The sequence below is a fragment of the Alexandromys fortis genome, unplaced genomic scaffold, assembly GCF_014885135.2.
Source record: "Alexandromys fortis isolate MF-2015 unplaced genomic scaffold, M_Fortis_MF-2015_v1.1 scaffold_31, whole genome shotgun sequence".
NCBI lineage: Eukaryota > Metazoa > Chordata > Mammalia > Rodentia > Cricetidae > Alexandromys > Alexandromys fortis.
In genome coordinates, this window is record NW_026067974.1 from 14,803,696 (window position 1) to 14,818,440 (window position 14,745).

The following is a 14,745-nucleotide window of genomic DNA, read 5'->3' on the forward strand; positions in this document are numbered from 1 at the left end:
TATTTATATACTCATGAATGTGAAGGCCAGAGGGCTGCTTCAGGGAGTTGGTTCTCCTCTTTCCAAGTGGTTTCTGAGGATTGAACTCAGGCAATCAGGCCCCCCAGCAAGCACCTTTACCAGAGAACCCTCTTACTGCCCCCACCCTGGTATGTTTTGTTTTGTTGTTTTGTTTAAACAGGGTTTCATGTATGGAAGATTAGCCTCGAGCTCACTATGTAGCCAAGGATAACCTTGAATTCTGGTCCTCCTGCCTCCAACTCAGGTTTATGGCTGGGCATCAAACCAAGGCTTATGCATTCTAGACGTACAGTCTCCTAACTCATCTACATCCCCAGTCTAACCCTTGGGTTTTGCGAAAGGGCCTCACTATGTAGCTCAGGCTAGCCTTGAAATTGTAATCCTCCGGCCTCAGCCTCCTAAATACTGGAATTTCAGGAGTACCATGTCCAACTCAGAGCAACCTTGTAAAGACAGTGAAAATGAGACTCAAGTCAGGTAGCTTGTTTTACAGTAGATAGTTTTATAAACCAGACTTATGACCTAAAATAAGGCTCCTGTCTTGTAGTCAGGACTCAGACTGGCCTTAAACTCACAGAGATCCACCTGCCTCTGCCTCCTGAGTGATGGGATTAAAGGCGTGTGACAGCACCACCTGTCTTCTTGTTTTTCTTCCCACTCTGCAGTCATCTTGCTGACTGTAACATGTTTAATGCCACTGCAGTTGGGGAAGCTAGGCTAGCAGCTCTGTTCCCAGGCATCCCCCAAAGTCTGAAGAGATGGTTCAGCGGTTAAAAACACTCACAGAAGATGTGGGCTTGGTTCCCAGTACCCATGTGGCAGCTCACAACTATCTGTAAGGGATCCAGCTCTCTCTTCTGGCCTCCTTCCCACCGGACACATGTGAGGTGCACATATACATACATGACATACATGAAGGCCAACTACTCATACACATAAACAAAATTTTAAAATAAACCCTGGACACTCAGTGGCTTTAAAAATATTAAACTATGCTGGGCATGGCGGGGCATGCCTTTAATTCCAGCCTTCGGGAGGCAGAAGCAGGTGGATCTGAGTTTGAAGCCAGCCTTGTCTACAGAATGAGTTCCAGGAGAACTAGGGCTACATAGGGAAACCCTGTCTCCAAAAAACCAACAAAATAACAATAACAATAATAATAAAATATAAAGAGAAGGGCTGGGAAGATGGTTCGGTAGTTAAGAGCACTGGCTTCTCTTCCAGAGGACCTGGGTTCAATTCCCAGCACCCACATGGCAGTAACCTGTCTGTAACTCCAATTCCATGACTTCTGACACCCTCACACAGACATACATGCAGGCAAAACATTAATGAGCATAAAATAAAAATAAATGTAAACAAATATAAAGAGAAAGAGGCTAAAACTGGGCATGGTGGCAGATATCTTTAATCCCAGCTCGAGGAAGGCAGTGGTAGGTGGATCTCTGTGAGTTGAGGGTCAACCTGGTCTGCGGAGAGAGTTCCAGGACAGCCAGGGATGTTACACAGAGAAAACACGGGTTAAAAAACAAAAACAAAAATCAATGCAGGCAAAACAAAGCAACAACAACAGTAGCAAAACACCAGGTTTCAAGCAGGGAAGCAGGTCTGGCTTCCAGGCTTTGGCGAGTGGCTGGGGCCCTGTGCTGTGAGAACCGCAGTACAGTATATTCACATGGGGCTCAGGCAGGAAAAGATCAAAACCCAGTTTGAGAGTCACCCTGGGGCTCTGTGGTCTGGGAACAGTAAGGTCAGCTTGAAGGCTGCATTGTGTCACTGTTTCCATGACATACTTTCCAGGGTCCCCACTTGGCTGGTGAACTCCGAGCAGATTCCTCTGCCTTGGGGGGTGGCGCAGGGGCCTGGAGAGGTGGCAGGCCAAGAGCACTCACTGGTGGCAGTGAATGGCTGAGTCCTGCCTGGCACAGCCCAGGTGGGAAGGTGGACCGCTCAGGAATCCTCCGTTCCCTGGGAGAAGGGTATTAGGGGCACAAAGCTCCCTCCCTCTGCTAATCCGGGCAGTTTCGGTTGATCTACAGGGTATATTGTACTGTTTCTTCCCGTCTTTGCCTACCAAGGTGTTAGCTGACTCCGATCTTGTTTGTGGGAAACCTTTTGAGTAGGTAAAACAAGCCATATAGTTATAGCAGGAAGGGTAAACTGACTCCCACCAGCTGTGTCCCAGGGCCCTGTTTGTAGTTTCTGGTATTGATGTTGGATTTTAAATGGAGACCCGTTTCCTTGAGGGAGTAAGGGCTAGATGCAATATAGTCAGATGCTTAGCTGGGTAGACCCTAACCGCTGTCCTGGTGCCACAGGCCAGACAGATTCTGGCCCAGGCCTATCCTGACCTTGGGTAAAGTCCCTGAATGCCCAGAAGGCCTGGGTCCAGTAGTCAACCCTGTTAGCTGTCTGCGCTCTTGCTTCCAGTCCCCTGGCCTTTGCTTTTTAAAAATAGATCCTCGGGGATGGAGAAATGGCTCAACACTTGAGAGCACTGGTTGCTATTCTACTTATCTCAGACTGAGTCCCAGCTATTGTGTGATGTTTTATTCTTTTGCCTTTTTTTAGGGGGCCCACCACCCAGCTCCCATATAAATCACACACAGAGGACTTATTCTTAGTTATGAATGCCTGGCCTTAGCTTGGCTTATTTCTTCCCAGCTTTACTTAACTTAAATCCTCCCAACTACCTTAGGCTCTGGGCTTTTAACTTTCTCTATTTCTGTATAGCTTTCTCCGTGGCTTGCTGTGTAGCTGGATGGCTGACCCCCGATATCCTCCTATCCTTGTTCTCTCTTGCTCCTCTTCTCTTGGGGTCTCCCTCTATTTATTCTCTCTGCCTGCCAGCCCCACCTATCCTTGCTCCAGCCTCACTGTTGGCCGTTCATTATCATTATGGTTATTAGGACTATCAGGTATTTCAGACAGGCAAAAAAAAAAAAAATCACAGCTTGACAGTTAATCAAATGCAGCGTAAGCAGAAATCAGACACCTGAAAATAATATTCCCCAACACCCATCACCCACTTGGTGCCTCACAACTGTCTATAACCCTAGTTCCAGGGGGTCCAATGCTTTCCTCTGGCCTCTGTGGTATCAGGCAGATACTAAGTACACAGACATAATACAAGCAAAACACCCATACATATAATAAAACATTTTTAAAATGTTTATTATGTATACAGTATTCTGCCTGCATGTCTGCCTTTATACCAGAAGAGGGCATCAGATTTCATTACAGATGGTTGTGAGCCACCATATGGGTACTGGGAATTGAACTCAAGACCCATGGAAGAGCAGTCAGTGCTCTAAACCTGAGTCATCTCTTCAGCCCCATAAGACAATTTTCAAAATTTGTTCTTAATTGCCGAGCCATCTTTCTTGCACCTAATAATATAAAAAATATTTTTCATAAAAAAATAAGCTCTCAATCAGGCGGTGGTGGCACAGGCCTTTAATCCCAGCACTTGGCGGGCAGAGGCAGGCGGATCTCTGTGAGTTTGAGGCCAGCCTGGTCTTCAGAGCTCATTCCAGGACAGGCTCCAAAGCTACACAAAGAAATCCTGTCTTGGAAGGAAAAAAAAGTTCTCAGGGACTGTGAAGATAGCACATAAGTTGAAAGCACTTACTGCTCTTACAGAGGACCCCAGTTTGGTTCCCAACACCCACATGGCAGCTCACTATAGTTCCAGGAGAGATCCCATGTCTTCTTATGGCCTCCAAGGGCACCAGGCATGCACTTGGTACACACGCATGCAATCACTCACTCATACACATAAAATAAAATTCAAACAAACAAACAAAAAGAAGTTCACGTGTAGCACACTCAGCCTCGTGCTCACCTTGCAGCCAACGAAGACGCTGAATTTGATTCTCCTCCCTCCACCTCGTAAACGCTGGGCTTCCAGGTAAGTGCCAACCAGAAACCTCTCTTTTCCTCCTGCTGCGGGGATTGAAGAACCCAGGAGCAGATACGTGTTAGGGTTAGGCAAACTCTTCACCCTTGAGCTGCATCCCCAACTCTGTGTGTGTGTGTGTGTGTGTGTGTGTGTGTGTGTGTGTGTGTGAGAGAGAGAGAGAGAGAGAGAGAGAGAGAGAGAGAGAGAGAGAGAGACTACTCAGCTGTCTGCCCTCCTTTCCATCTTGTTTGAGGCAGGGTCTCTCTTGTCTGCTGCTGTGTTGTGTACTCCTACCTGGCTTTCGGGTTTCCAGGGAAATCCTGTCCCTGGAATGTGGAAATTGCAGAATTGTGCTGCAGGGTTATAGGGATCCAGGCTCAGTTTATCAGACTTGTATAAGAAGGAATTTTAGCTGCTGAGTCATCTTCCTTCTTCCTGTCTCTATCTTTCTATCTTTATTTCCCTCCCTCCTTTCCTTCCTTTCGAGACAGGGTTTCTCTGTGTAGTCCTGGTGGTCCTGGAACTCACTCTGTAAACCAGGCTGGCCTCAAACTCACAGAAATCCTCCTACCTCTACCTCCTGAGTGCTGGGATTAAAGTCGTGTGTCACAACTACCTGTGTTTTTTTTTTACACTTAGAAATAAAAATTTATTTAAAAAAGCAAAGATTCATTTGTATTTTATGTGACCAAGTGTTTTGCCTGCATATATGCCTGTCAAGTCACAAACACGCATTGCCTGAGGAGGCCAAAAGAGGGCATCGGATCTCCTGGAGGTAGAGTTGCCCATTTTGAGCCATCAAGTGGATGCTACTAATTCAACCCGGGTCCTGTGGAAGAGCAGCCAGGGCTCCTAACCACTAGGCCATCTCTCCAGCCTGTTCCTTATTTTTTTTTTAAAGCAGTTGTGATTCATACCTGCTAGAGCAGTATGAAGGATTAAATATAATATGTTTGGTGCCCAAAGTTTGTAGGCTTTTGAAGATTTTAAGTATCATCCAGCCTACAGGGTATTTTAGAGGAAGCTGGGTGATAGACTGAGAATTCTAAACACCCAGCACAAAGACTTTAGCAAAAGATTTCAATTTCTGCTGCACCCATTTCCTGTCTGAGTTGGAAGTCTCTTCCAGGATGTTCTACAGGCCAGAACTGTTCCTTCCCAAGCAGGAGGAATCAGTCTCCAGCCACCGTTATCCACGCCCTGCATCTCACCATGTTGCCAAGCCTGGGTTTGAACTCCTGGGCTCAATTCCTCTGTCTCTGCTCCTGAGTTAGGACTGCAGGCACACACCACCCTACCCAGCTCTACTTATGACCCCTTAAAATAAAATCTGTTTGAAATGTGAACAGTCTCCTCTGGAACATATCAAAGGCACTTTCCTGGCTCCACGCCTGTGGCTCTTGGGGATGTCCTTGGATGGCTGCTACAAGGTCCTCAGAACCTTATACCAGTTTCTAAAAGGAGATGGGGTATTGCAGTTTTCCAGGGCCAGCCATGTCCCAGGGGCAACCTGCACCTACACACTTCATCTGGAGACTTCAATGGCCTGCCTTTCTGTTTGTTATTGTCTTTTCTTCTTCTCCTTCCTTTAAAAAAAAATTTTTTTAAGGCCTGGTCTTACTCTGTTACCCTGAGCTGACCTAGAACTTGGTTTGTTTTTGTTTTGTTTTATTTTGTTTTATTATTTAGAGACAGGGTCTCATATATGGACCAGGCTGGTCTCCGACTCACAGAGATCCTCCTGCCTCTGCCTCCCAAGTGCTGGGATTCAGGGTGTGAGCCATCACCCCCATTCTTTTTCTCTGCTTTTTGCTTCTCAGATCCCAGGTACTTCCCTTTGACCTAACTGCTTGGTTTTTTCTCCTAAGACACCCTCTCGGTCCTGTTCTGTTCTTTCGCATTCCGTCTCCTGTTCCTCGTCTAGTTCATTCCCATCTTCCCCTCACTCACAACTCTCCTTAGCTCAAAGCAGAAGTCACATGTCGCTCTCTTGCCCTCTGTGGCCACTCAGCTCCCTTGGGCTATATATAGCGCAGCTGTGCCTTAGATTGTGTTCTGAGAGTTTCAAGACATCGTCCCCTTCCCCCAACCCATTCCACTTCAACACGACAGGGACAACCCTAGAGAGCTTCCAGTTAGGGAGCGAGTGGTCACGCAACAGTGTGTGTGTGTGTGTGTGTGTGTGTGTGTGTGTGTGTGTGTGTGTGTGTGTGTGTTGAGAATCTCGGATCCCACGGGGCAACCTTCCTGTCTTTTGTCAGGGACTTTTCAGTCTGGGCCCCATTTCCTGCCACTTGCTCATTCTGGAGGAAGAGGAGCAGACAGGGCCCTGCAGAGTGTTAACCTCTGGATGGAGGTGGGTGGAGACTCAGAGACCTAGAGGCTTGACATGATCCACGTAGTGTATGGGCAGCCAACGCTGGCCTATAGATGCTGGCCCGTGACTCGGTAAATCTATTTGTATTTAATTTCGGCCCCTCCAAGCCGGATTTTATTAATGTGACCTGATTTGGAAGAAAAAGAAGGTTCAGCAAGCAAATTACTAACATAGAAGTGCTTACATGGAAACAATTATTTAACACTTGGCATCTTAACAAGAACGATGCTGTCATAATTCTATCTTATCTGTTTACTAAAACAGGACGCTATGGAAACTCGTTACTTGAAGTTTTACTGTATGTCCTCAGGTCCCCTCCCTGTTTAGTGCTGGGCACTAAACCCAAGGCCCAGATGCTACCCAGGTGCGGTTCAACAGCGCCCCACAGCCCTCCTCACACAGCTTTGAAATAAAAAGACAACTTTATTTCTTCTATCTCAAGACTTGACCTGCAGTATAGACTTCTAAGTTAGTCCTGGGCAGTGAAATTTGATTTGAGGGATAGTTAGAAGTTTTGTTTTCTCCGTTGAGTATTTTAACTTTGTCTAAGTCATTCAATAGAACTCTCTCTCTCTCTCTCTCTCTCTTTTCGTCAGGACAGAGTCTCTCTCCTGGAACTCATTCTGTAGACCAGGCTGACCACAAACTCAAAGATCTGCCTGCCTCTGCCTCCCAAATGCTGGGATTAAAGGTGTAAACCAGCATGCCCGGTCTGGAGCCTCAGTTTTTCATCTGTGTAATGGGAATAATAATAGTCTATGTCCCAGAGATTTTTGGGTAACAGTCTGGCTCCTGAAGTCAAATGTTCTGCTACGACTATTAAAGAAATGACTAACAGCTAGGCATGGTGGTGTACCCCTTTAATTCCAGCCCTGGAGAGGCAGAGGCAGGCAAATCTGGGATTTGAGGCCAGCCTGCTCTAACAGCAAGTTCCAGGCCAGTAAAACCCTGTCTAACAAAAGAGGACTAGACAAAAGATGAGAGGAAATTTACTCACTGTGGTCATGCTGAGAAAAGAGAATGTAGGGGTCCAGTGACCCCTACAGCCATCTCTGTGCACTGGAGTGAAGCTTCAGTTTAGATGCAGGGGAAGAAGTCTGCATTGCTGAGCGGTCCTGGTGAAGGTGTGGTGTCTAGCATGGCATTCACCTGTCCTTGTTCAGTTTAGGTCTGCCTTGAGAGGTGGCCAGATACGTTGTCAGAACCAGATAAAATCTCTTCCACAAGTAAGATCCTCCTCTGGCAGGAACCAGAGCTTTAGACTTTCCCTTCCTCCACCGTGGGACTCCTGAGAAATCTTCATTCTGTGGAATCCATTGTTTCAATAGTTCAATAGCAGAGGGAGCAGCACTTCTGTTTGTGCATGTGTGTGGTGCACACTCACAACTGTGTGCGTGTGTGCTAGAATGTGTGGTGCACACTCACAACTGTGTGCGTGTGTGCTAGAATGTGTGTGGTGCACACTCACAACTGTGTGCATGTGTGTTAGAATGTGTCTGGTGCATACTCACAACTGTGTGCATGTGTGCTAGAATGTGTGTGGTGTATACTCACAACCGTGTGTGTGGTACACCTGTGTGCATGTGTGTTAGAATGTGTGTGGTACACACATGCTGCTGTGTGCATGCATGTGTTAGGATGTGAGTACACACTTATAACTCTGTGCATATATGTTAGAATGTGTGTGGTGCACACACGCCACTATGTTCATGTGCATGTGTTAGAATGTGTGTGGGTGCACAATGCCACTGTGTGCATGTGTGTTGAATGTGTGCGGTACACACACATGCCACTGTGTACATGTGTGTGTTAGAATGTGTGTACTGCATTCACAACTGTATGCATGTGTGTGGTGCATACATGCCACTTGTGCATGTGTGTGTTAGAATGTGTGTGGATGCACACATGCCACTGTGCACAGGTGTATGCAGAGGTCAGAGGTTGATGTCAGGCATCTCCTCAGCTGGCTTTGTAGTTCCCACTTTAATCCTAGCACCTAGAAGACAGAGAGAGGTCTCCGAGTTTAAGGCCAACCTGATCTACAAGACAAAATCCAAGCCAGCCTGGGCTACATAGTGAGATCCTGTCTCAAAACCCAAAAATGCCTTTCAAGATATGATCCAGTGAGTAAAAGCGCTTGCACCAAGCCTGGCGGAGTGTGATCCCCAGATCTATGTATGGAAGGAAAACATCAACTCTCTGACCACCACATATATGCCGTGGCATGTACATGCCCACACTCATGTCTCATATTCATTCACATAGTAGTAATATCTTTTAAGGTTTCAGCAGAGTGTTACGTGCCTTTAACTCCAGCCTGGTGGACACAGCAAATTCCAGGCTAGCCAGGGCATCAGAGTGAGACTGTTTTGTGTGTGTGTGTGTGTGTGCGCGCGCGCGCGCGCGCATGTGCACATGCGTGCACACGCACATGAATGGGTGTGTGCTAGTGGCATCAGATCTCCCAGAGTTGGAGTTTTCAGGCAGTCTTCAGCGTCCAGACCCGGCTGCTGGGTTTCAAACTCAAAATCTTGAACTTTCCAGCCCAATAGTAATTTATTTTTAGGTATATGTGAGGGGCTACATGTATGTCTGTGCACCACATATAAGCCTTGTACCCGTGGAGGCCAGAAGGGACAGGGGGCTGTACAGGCAGTTGTGAGCTGCCATGAGGGTTTTCTGCAAGAGCAAGCTCTATTGCCTAGTGAGCCATGTCTCTAGCCCTTTGTCTGTCCATTTTTAAAATGATTTTAATTTGATCACGATCCCTGTCTTGTCTCCTCCAGGTATTTCCATGTGCCTTTCTGTCTGTAGCTTACACGAGGAGAGAGTAGACCTTGCATCTCCTGCGAACTCGGGCCAGCGTGGGGACGTGGAGAGGCAGCATGAGAGTGTGTGTGAACGACCAAGAGGAGCGTTCTCATGGACACTGGGGATGTGCGAAGGCCCTGGGGATTTGCTGTGACCTTGAGCCTACTCACAGAGCAGTGAGTGCTAGGGAAAGAAAGAGGGACATCAGCTGCTGGACACACTGCCAGCGCTGAAAGAGGCTCCTCTGGGGAACACACAGCATGCAAGCACACAGAGGCCGTGAGGCACGGAGGGAGCGGGACCCTCCACAGTGCGTCCTGACCTGTCCCCACTGGCTCAGCAACAGCTGCTTCTTCTTAGTCAGGGATGCCAGGATGGACAAGTGAGAAAGGGTTTCAGATTAGCCGGCATCCCTAGAGGCAGTCAGCCATGGGATAGATCAAGGTACTTACTAGCTGTGTATCTTTGGACAAGTAATCTGATGTCTGGGAAGGAATTCAGGTCCTCCACGACAGGTCTGCAACACAAACACCTGGCATAGACAGTCACACTCATGTCATGTCAAGGGACTGCCATGCAAGGGAGCAACATTCCAGCTGTTCACACTCCTGAGACAAGTCCTTGATTCTGGCTGGGTGTGGTGGCACACACGTCTCTGATCCCAGCATTTGGGAGGCAGCGGGGCAGGTGAATCTCTGTGAGTTGGAGGCCAGCCTGGTCTACATTTTAAGTTCCAAGCCAGTCAAGGCTGTATCGTGAGACCCTGTCTTGGGCAACAAAAAGACTCCCTGCTCCCCCAACCCCTCACAACTGGAGCTGAACCTAGGGCCTCCCACTTGCTAAACAAGTGTTTACCACTAAAGCTGTGCTCTACGTCCTTAACTCTCTTGTTTTTTCAAGACAGGGTTTCTCCGTGAGCCCTGACTGTCCTGGAACTAGCTCTGTAACCAGGATAGCCTTGAACTCAGAGATCAGCTCGCCCCTCCCTCAGCCTCCTGAGTGATCGGATTAAACCCCGGCACCACCACTGCGGCAGTTTTACTTTTTCAAGGCAGGGTCTAGTGCCCTGGCTGGCCTGGAACTCACAGTAGCTCACTTGCTTCTGCCTCCTGAGAGCTGGTGTTAAGGTATGCATCCACACACCTATTTCTTTTCTTGAGACAGGTTGAGTCAGTTGTCCAGGCTAGACATGAACTCACTCTGTAGCCCAGGCTGGCTTTGAGTGTGCAATCCTCTTTCCTCAGTCTCCTAACTAGCTGGGGTTATAGGCTTGGTTCAAAAGGAGACCAAAGCCAAGACCAGAAAAATCATACAACTGAAGTATATACTTCACATTGCTTGAAAGAGTATCTTAAACAGTTCATCCTGGTGCAGGACTCAGGGCGCTGTCCATCACTGTTTCTCTAGTCACACCTGTGTACAAACAGGCTCACGTTAGCTAAGGTCTCTCCTCCACCAGGTCTAACCTCACTTTGCTGCATCTGGAGCTCGGCCGGCTGATGGGGGCGTGGGGAGGAAGACTGATGCCCTGTTCTCTCTCCTCCCCACTTTGCTTCCCTGACCCCATAGTGACAAATCTGGCATCGGGTGTTGGCTGATTGAAGGCAGCAGATACTGAGCGCTGCTCCGTTTGTTTGTCCATGCTCCATTTTCTCGCCATCTATCTCTTACGGTAAGCACGGGGATGCTGGAGACTCAGGCTACCAACAAGAAGAGCTGGCTCAGGTAGTCTCTGTCTTGTAGATAGACTCAGAGGGCATCCTATGGGCTGAATCCCTCCTCTGAAGGCTGGGACTTAGCGATGATCGGAGCAGGCATTTTTAGGGGCTCACAGAGATTAGAATGAAAGGAGTGGGCTGATGAGCAGCTTGAGGACCAGAATTTGTTCCTTTAGTCTTGAGGTACAAACTATATCAATGTCTCATCACAGACATCTGCTCCAGGGACTTAGTTAACTGGCGTTGCATCTGTCTGGAGCAGCTCTGGCTCCCTAGAGTCGGATCTTGCTCTGTAGCTCCCTTAGGAGCAACTGTCAACAGATCCAAGTCCAAGAGGGCCCCAAGATTCAAAGACGGCTCCACTCTACTCTGGGTTTTCTCAGCTGTTTTTCTTGGCCAGAGGATCACACCCATAGGGATGCAGATAGGGAGCAGGAAGCAAGAGAACAGTAAAGTCAGATGAGCCGGAAAGGAGGCAGATGCTAAGGACATGAGGAAAGTAGCCGCCAGCGGCCCAAACACCTAAGAGACAACACCCGAGGGGGCAGCTTCTCAAGTGCAGGTTGTGCTGGGCTGGGCATGGTAAGGTCCTTGCAGGTAATCCTCCTTCCCCTGGAGACCAGGATCAGCATCCTCGTTGTGGACTTCTTCTAGGGCTGGGCAGAATCCTAGGCTCACAGCCACTACCATCTGGACCTGGGATCATGTCTGCTAACAAGGGCTGGTGGGTGCCACCTGAGGGTGAGGACAACCTGTCTGGGAAGTTCCTAAGGAAGACCAGGGAGTCTCCACTGGTGCCTATAGGTGAGTTGGGGAAGAAGAGGGTTGGGGTGGATGCCTCCTCTCTCTGGGACTTTGTGATTCTTGGTCCTTTTAAAGAATGAGGGCATGGTTAGAGAACACAAGTGGTCCACCCAGTGCACAAGAACAAATTTTTCTTTTTGTTTTTCGAGATAGGTTTTTGAGCCTGTCCTGGAACTCACTGAAGACCAGGCTGGCCTCGAACTCACAGAGATCCACCTGCCTCTGCCTCCCGAGTGCTGGGATTAAGGCGTGTGCCACCACTGCCTGGCAAGGAACAAACTCTTACAATACTGGGAGTCTGGATGGGCGGAGGTGGCAGCTGACCACCGAATGCTATGTACACCGGGACACAGAGTGCTAACAGCAGCCTCAGGATGGGGTCTTTATCACAGCCTGGGTTTGTCCCAAGATTTCCCTTCCAGTCTAGAACATGAAAACCTGCACCAAGAGTTGGGATCCAGGAGTGGGTGGAGAAGCTTAGGTGGGGGTGTAGTCATGACAACAAACCTCCTGCGCATGGGGGAGGAGCACCATGAGGATCACAGGCACTTTAAAAATGCCATTCAGAGGAAACTCAAGATTACAAACTTCGGTGCATCAAAGAATCTTAGTACCCCAGTGCCCAACCTGCTGGGTTAAGCCCAGAGAGGAGTTAAGAGACCCTGAACTTGGACACAGGCCTAGTGATTCTGTTCTCCACCCACAGGTGTAGGAGGCTGCCTGGTGATAGCCGCATACAGGATTTACCGGCTGAAGGCTCGAGGTCCCACCAAGTTGTCCATACATCTGATTCACACCCGAGTGGCAGCACAGGCATGTGCTGTGGGTGCGATCATGCTCGGTAAGCAGAATGTGGGGGTCAGAGGGAGAAGGGGGACAAAAGAGTGTCCTCAGTTAAGTGGGTCAAAGTTCAAGTCCTTGGTGCTCACACTAGAATCCACATCAATTCCCTGATGAATCCCTGTGCTGAGGCCTTTCAGAGGGTCCCCACTGGTGACTGCTGCTGGGTGACGGGACAGTATGACGGCAGTCTGCTTCATGAATTTTCCCCAAAGGGGACAACAGGAAGAAGCAACAGTTACTTGTGAGCTGTGACTGTGGGCTAGTCCCTTTCACTGGGCCTCAGTTTCCCCAGGCGTAAGAACCACCTTTGGCCTGTCCACTCAGCAGACTGCTCTGTGCAGAATAGACATCACAGTGCTTATATACTCAGAGGAGTTGCTCTCCCAGAGTGCCTGAATGTCTGGGGCAGAAAGATGAGCAGGGAGAGCAGAGCCACTGGGACCCCTTGAAGGATGAGGGAAAGTATTTAGGGGTCAGACACCAAAGGGCACCTTCCTCCCTTTTTCACGCAGGTGCTGTGTACACAATGTACAGAGATTACGTCAAGAGGGCGTCAGAGGCTCCTAAGAAGTAGGGCTCCTGACATGGCTGGACGGCCCAGTTCCCAGCTGTCTCTGTATGTGCCCAATAAAGCCATGTTGAAGAGAGTTAAAAGTCTTACTCCTAAGTAGAGTGGAGCAAGGGAACTGGGGGGGGGGGGGGCTGGAGGAGGATGGGTGCAGTACAATGGGTGGGAACCGAAGGGCTCTGACCCCAACTAAGGGAGAAAGACTCAAAGGTGCAGGAGTCTCCAAGGAGGACCAGCAACTCCTGCCCACATCATGTCTGGCCAGAAGCAGCCTGGAATGGGAAAGTGGGGGCTGGGAAGGGGCGCCAAGACTCATGGGAACACTGAATCAGACACAGGCATTCCTTCCACCATGGCCAGCCCCCTAGGGACCCAGTCAGGAAGGCAGCTGCAGCTGGGACCAGAGGCAAATACCTCATGGGAAATCACGTACCCAGAATCTAAGTGCTCAGATTAGACAGGCAGAGGGTGGGGTGAGGGTGAACAAAAGCAGCAACCAAGGCAGAGGTCAGAATGTTCTGTTCATTTACAAACCACGGCTAAGGTTGAACTTGTAAGAAATAAAATTCCATGTAAATCCTGAAGACAGGCCCCTTGGGGTTAAACACTGTCATCCTGTTCTCGTTCTTCTTCCCTGGGCCCAAGCGCCTCTCTGTTCCTTGGGAATGGAGCCAGAGGCCACAGAAGGATGCCCCATCCTCACTGGGACACTGGCGCGGAGGTTTCTGGGTTATTCAGAAGGACCTCTAGCAGTTCCCAGATGCTCATGGCATGAAGGCCCAGATCCACAGGTCTCAGCTTGAGTCCAGGGCTGCAGGCACTGTGGGGAGCAGGAGCTGCCGGTCTGGCACTCACATGGGATAATTGAGCACAACGTCCTGTTTGGCAAGCTCCAGCAACATGGGATCATCGAAGAACTTGCTGATGCTCACATCTTCACTCAGGCCCTGTGGAGAACGGAGCCAGACACTAGGGTGAGCTCCACAGGAGGGGTAATAGTATGGGGCTGAGGGGGAGGAAGGCTGGTCTAGACTGAGGAGTTGTTCCTTTAAGGTTCTGTTACAGCTCCTGTTCCCCTTGGGCCCTGCTCTGCTGACCTGAGGAACGTAGACACTGATCTACCACACAGCAGTACACTGCCCTCCAGGAGGAAGACCGGCCACACACAACTCCTGTGGAGACCGGGGGCAGAGGGATATGGCAATGGATTAAAGAACACACACCTTCCTACGCCGGGTTTTGATCATGAACTCCCGGGCCAGGTGAGGAGCTGGCTGTGGCTCCAATGGGCGGATGACAATGCTCTTGTCCAGAGGATCACCAGGTACAATCTGGAGCACAAAGAGATTCCAGGGAGTTGAGGTAGCTACCCAGAAGATTCAGGCTGTGGAACAGAAGGGGAACTGGCCAGGAGGGCAGTCTGCTGAACCGGGAGGCCAAGCTGGCCAGATTTCCTCACCTGCCAATGGTGGAAGACGGACAGGGAAAAGGCCTGGCCTTGGGTGTGAGTGCGGAGATCAGTCTCAAAGCCAAAAGAGTCGATGGCTGGGATGAAAGCTTTGATGGTGTAGAGAGGGGAGCCTGGAATGGGTGCATCCTGGGTCACGTGCCCCCTGAGAGAGAGACAAAGATCAAGGCCTTAGTTGCACACAGTCCCCAAGGCATAGGGCAATGGGTCTGTGGCACTTCTCTGTATCCTAGT

The 14,745-nt window shown here is 49.3% G+C and overlaps 2 protein-coding genes across 7 annotated transcripts in view; one reads left to right on the forward strand and one right to left on the reverse strand.

Moving 5' to 3' along the window:
• Positions 1–10,603: 10,603 nt before the first annotated feature.
• Higd1b (HIG1 hypoxia inducible domain family member 1B) lies at positions 10,604–13,123 on the forward strand. 5 transcript variants are annotated; one of them, XM_050156593.1, is made up of 4 exons: positions 10,604–10,835; positions 11,483–11,632; positions 12,339–12,473; positions 12,988–13,123. In XM_050156593.1, the coding sequence occupies exons 2-4, from the start codon at positions 11,533–11,535 to the stop codon at positions 13,047–13,049; spliced, it is 297 nt and encodes a 98-aa protein (XP_050012550.1). In that variant the 5' UTR covers positions 10,604–10,835; positions 11,483–11,532; the 3' UTR covers positions 13,050–13,123. The 5 variants fall into 5 exon arrangements, with proteins under 5 accessions (XP_050012550.1, XP_050012547.1, XP_050012548.1 ...); XM_050156590.1 differs by having other exon boundaries at positions 10,604–10,782; XM_050156591.1 differs by lacking the exon at positions 10,604–10,835 and adding an exon at positions 11,193–11,410.
• Positions 13,124–13,545: 422 nt separating this feature from the next.
• Positions 13,546–14,745, reverse strand: part of Eftud2 (elongation factor Tu GTP binding domain containing 2) — a 42,381-nt gene continuing 41,181 nt past the window's right edge. For both annotated transcript variants that reach the window (XM_050156552.1, XM_050156553.1), the window contains exons 26-28: positions 14,503–14,656; positions 14,267–14,374; positions 13,546–13,990 (exon numbers count right to left, since the gene is read on the reverse strand). In XM_050156552.1, the coding sequence (XP_050012509.1) occupies positions 13,895–13,990; positions 14,267–14,374; positions 14,503–14,656 (358 nt within the window). In that variant the 3' untranslated portion in view covers positions 13,546–13,894. The remainder of the gene's footprint in view (positions 13,991–14,266; positions 14,375–14,502; positions 14,657–14,745) is intronic.

Coding starts and splice junctions, on each gene's coding strand:
- Higd1b (XM_050156593.1), top strand. CDS start 11,533: ATGTCTGCTAACAAGGGCTGGTGGGTGCCACCTGAGGGTGAGGACAAC. Junction 11,633..12,338: donor GTCTCCACTGGTGCCTATAG/GTGAGTTGGGGA, acceptor CTCCACCCACAG/GTGTAGGAGGCTGCCTGGTG. Junction 12,474..12,987: donor TGTGGGTGCGATCATGCTCG/GTAAGCAGAATG, acceptor TTTTTCACGCAG/GTGCTGTGTACACAATGTAC.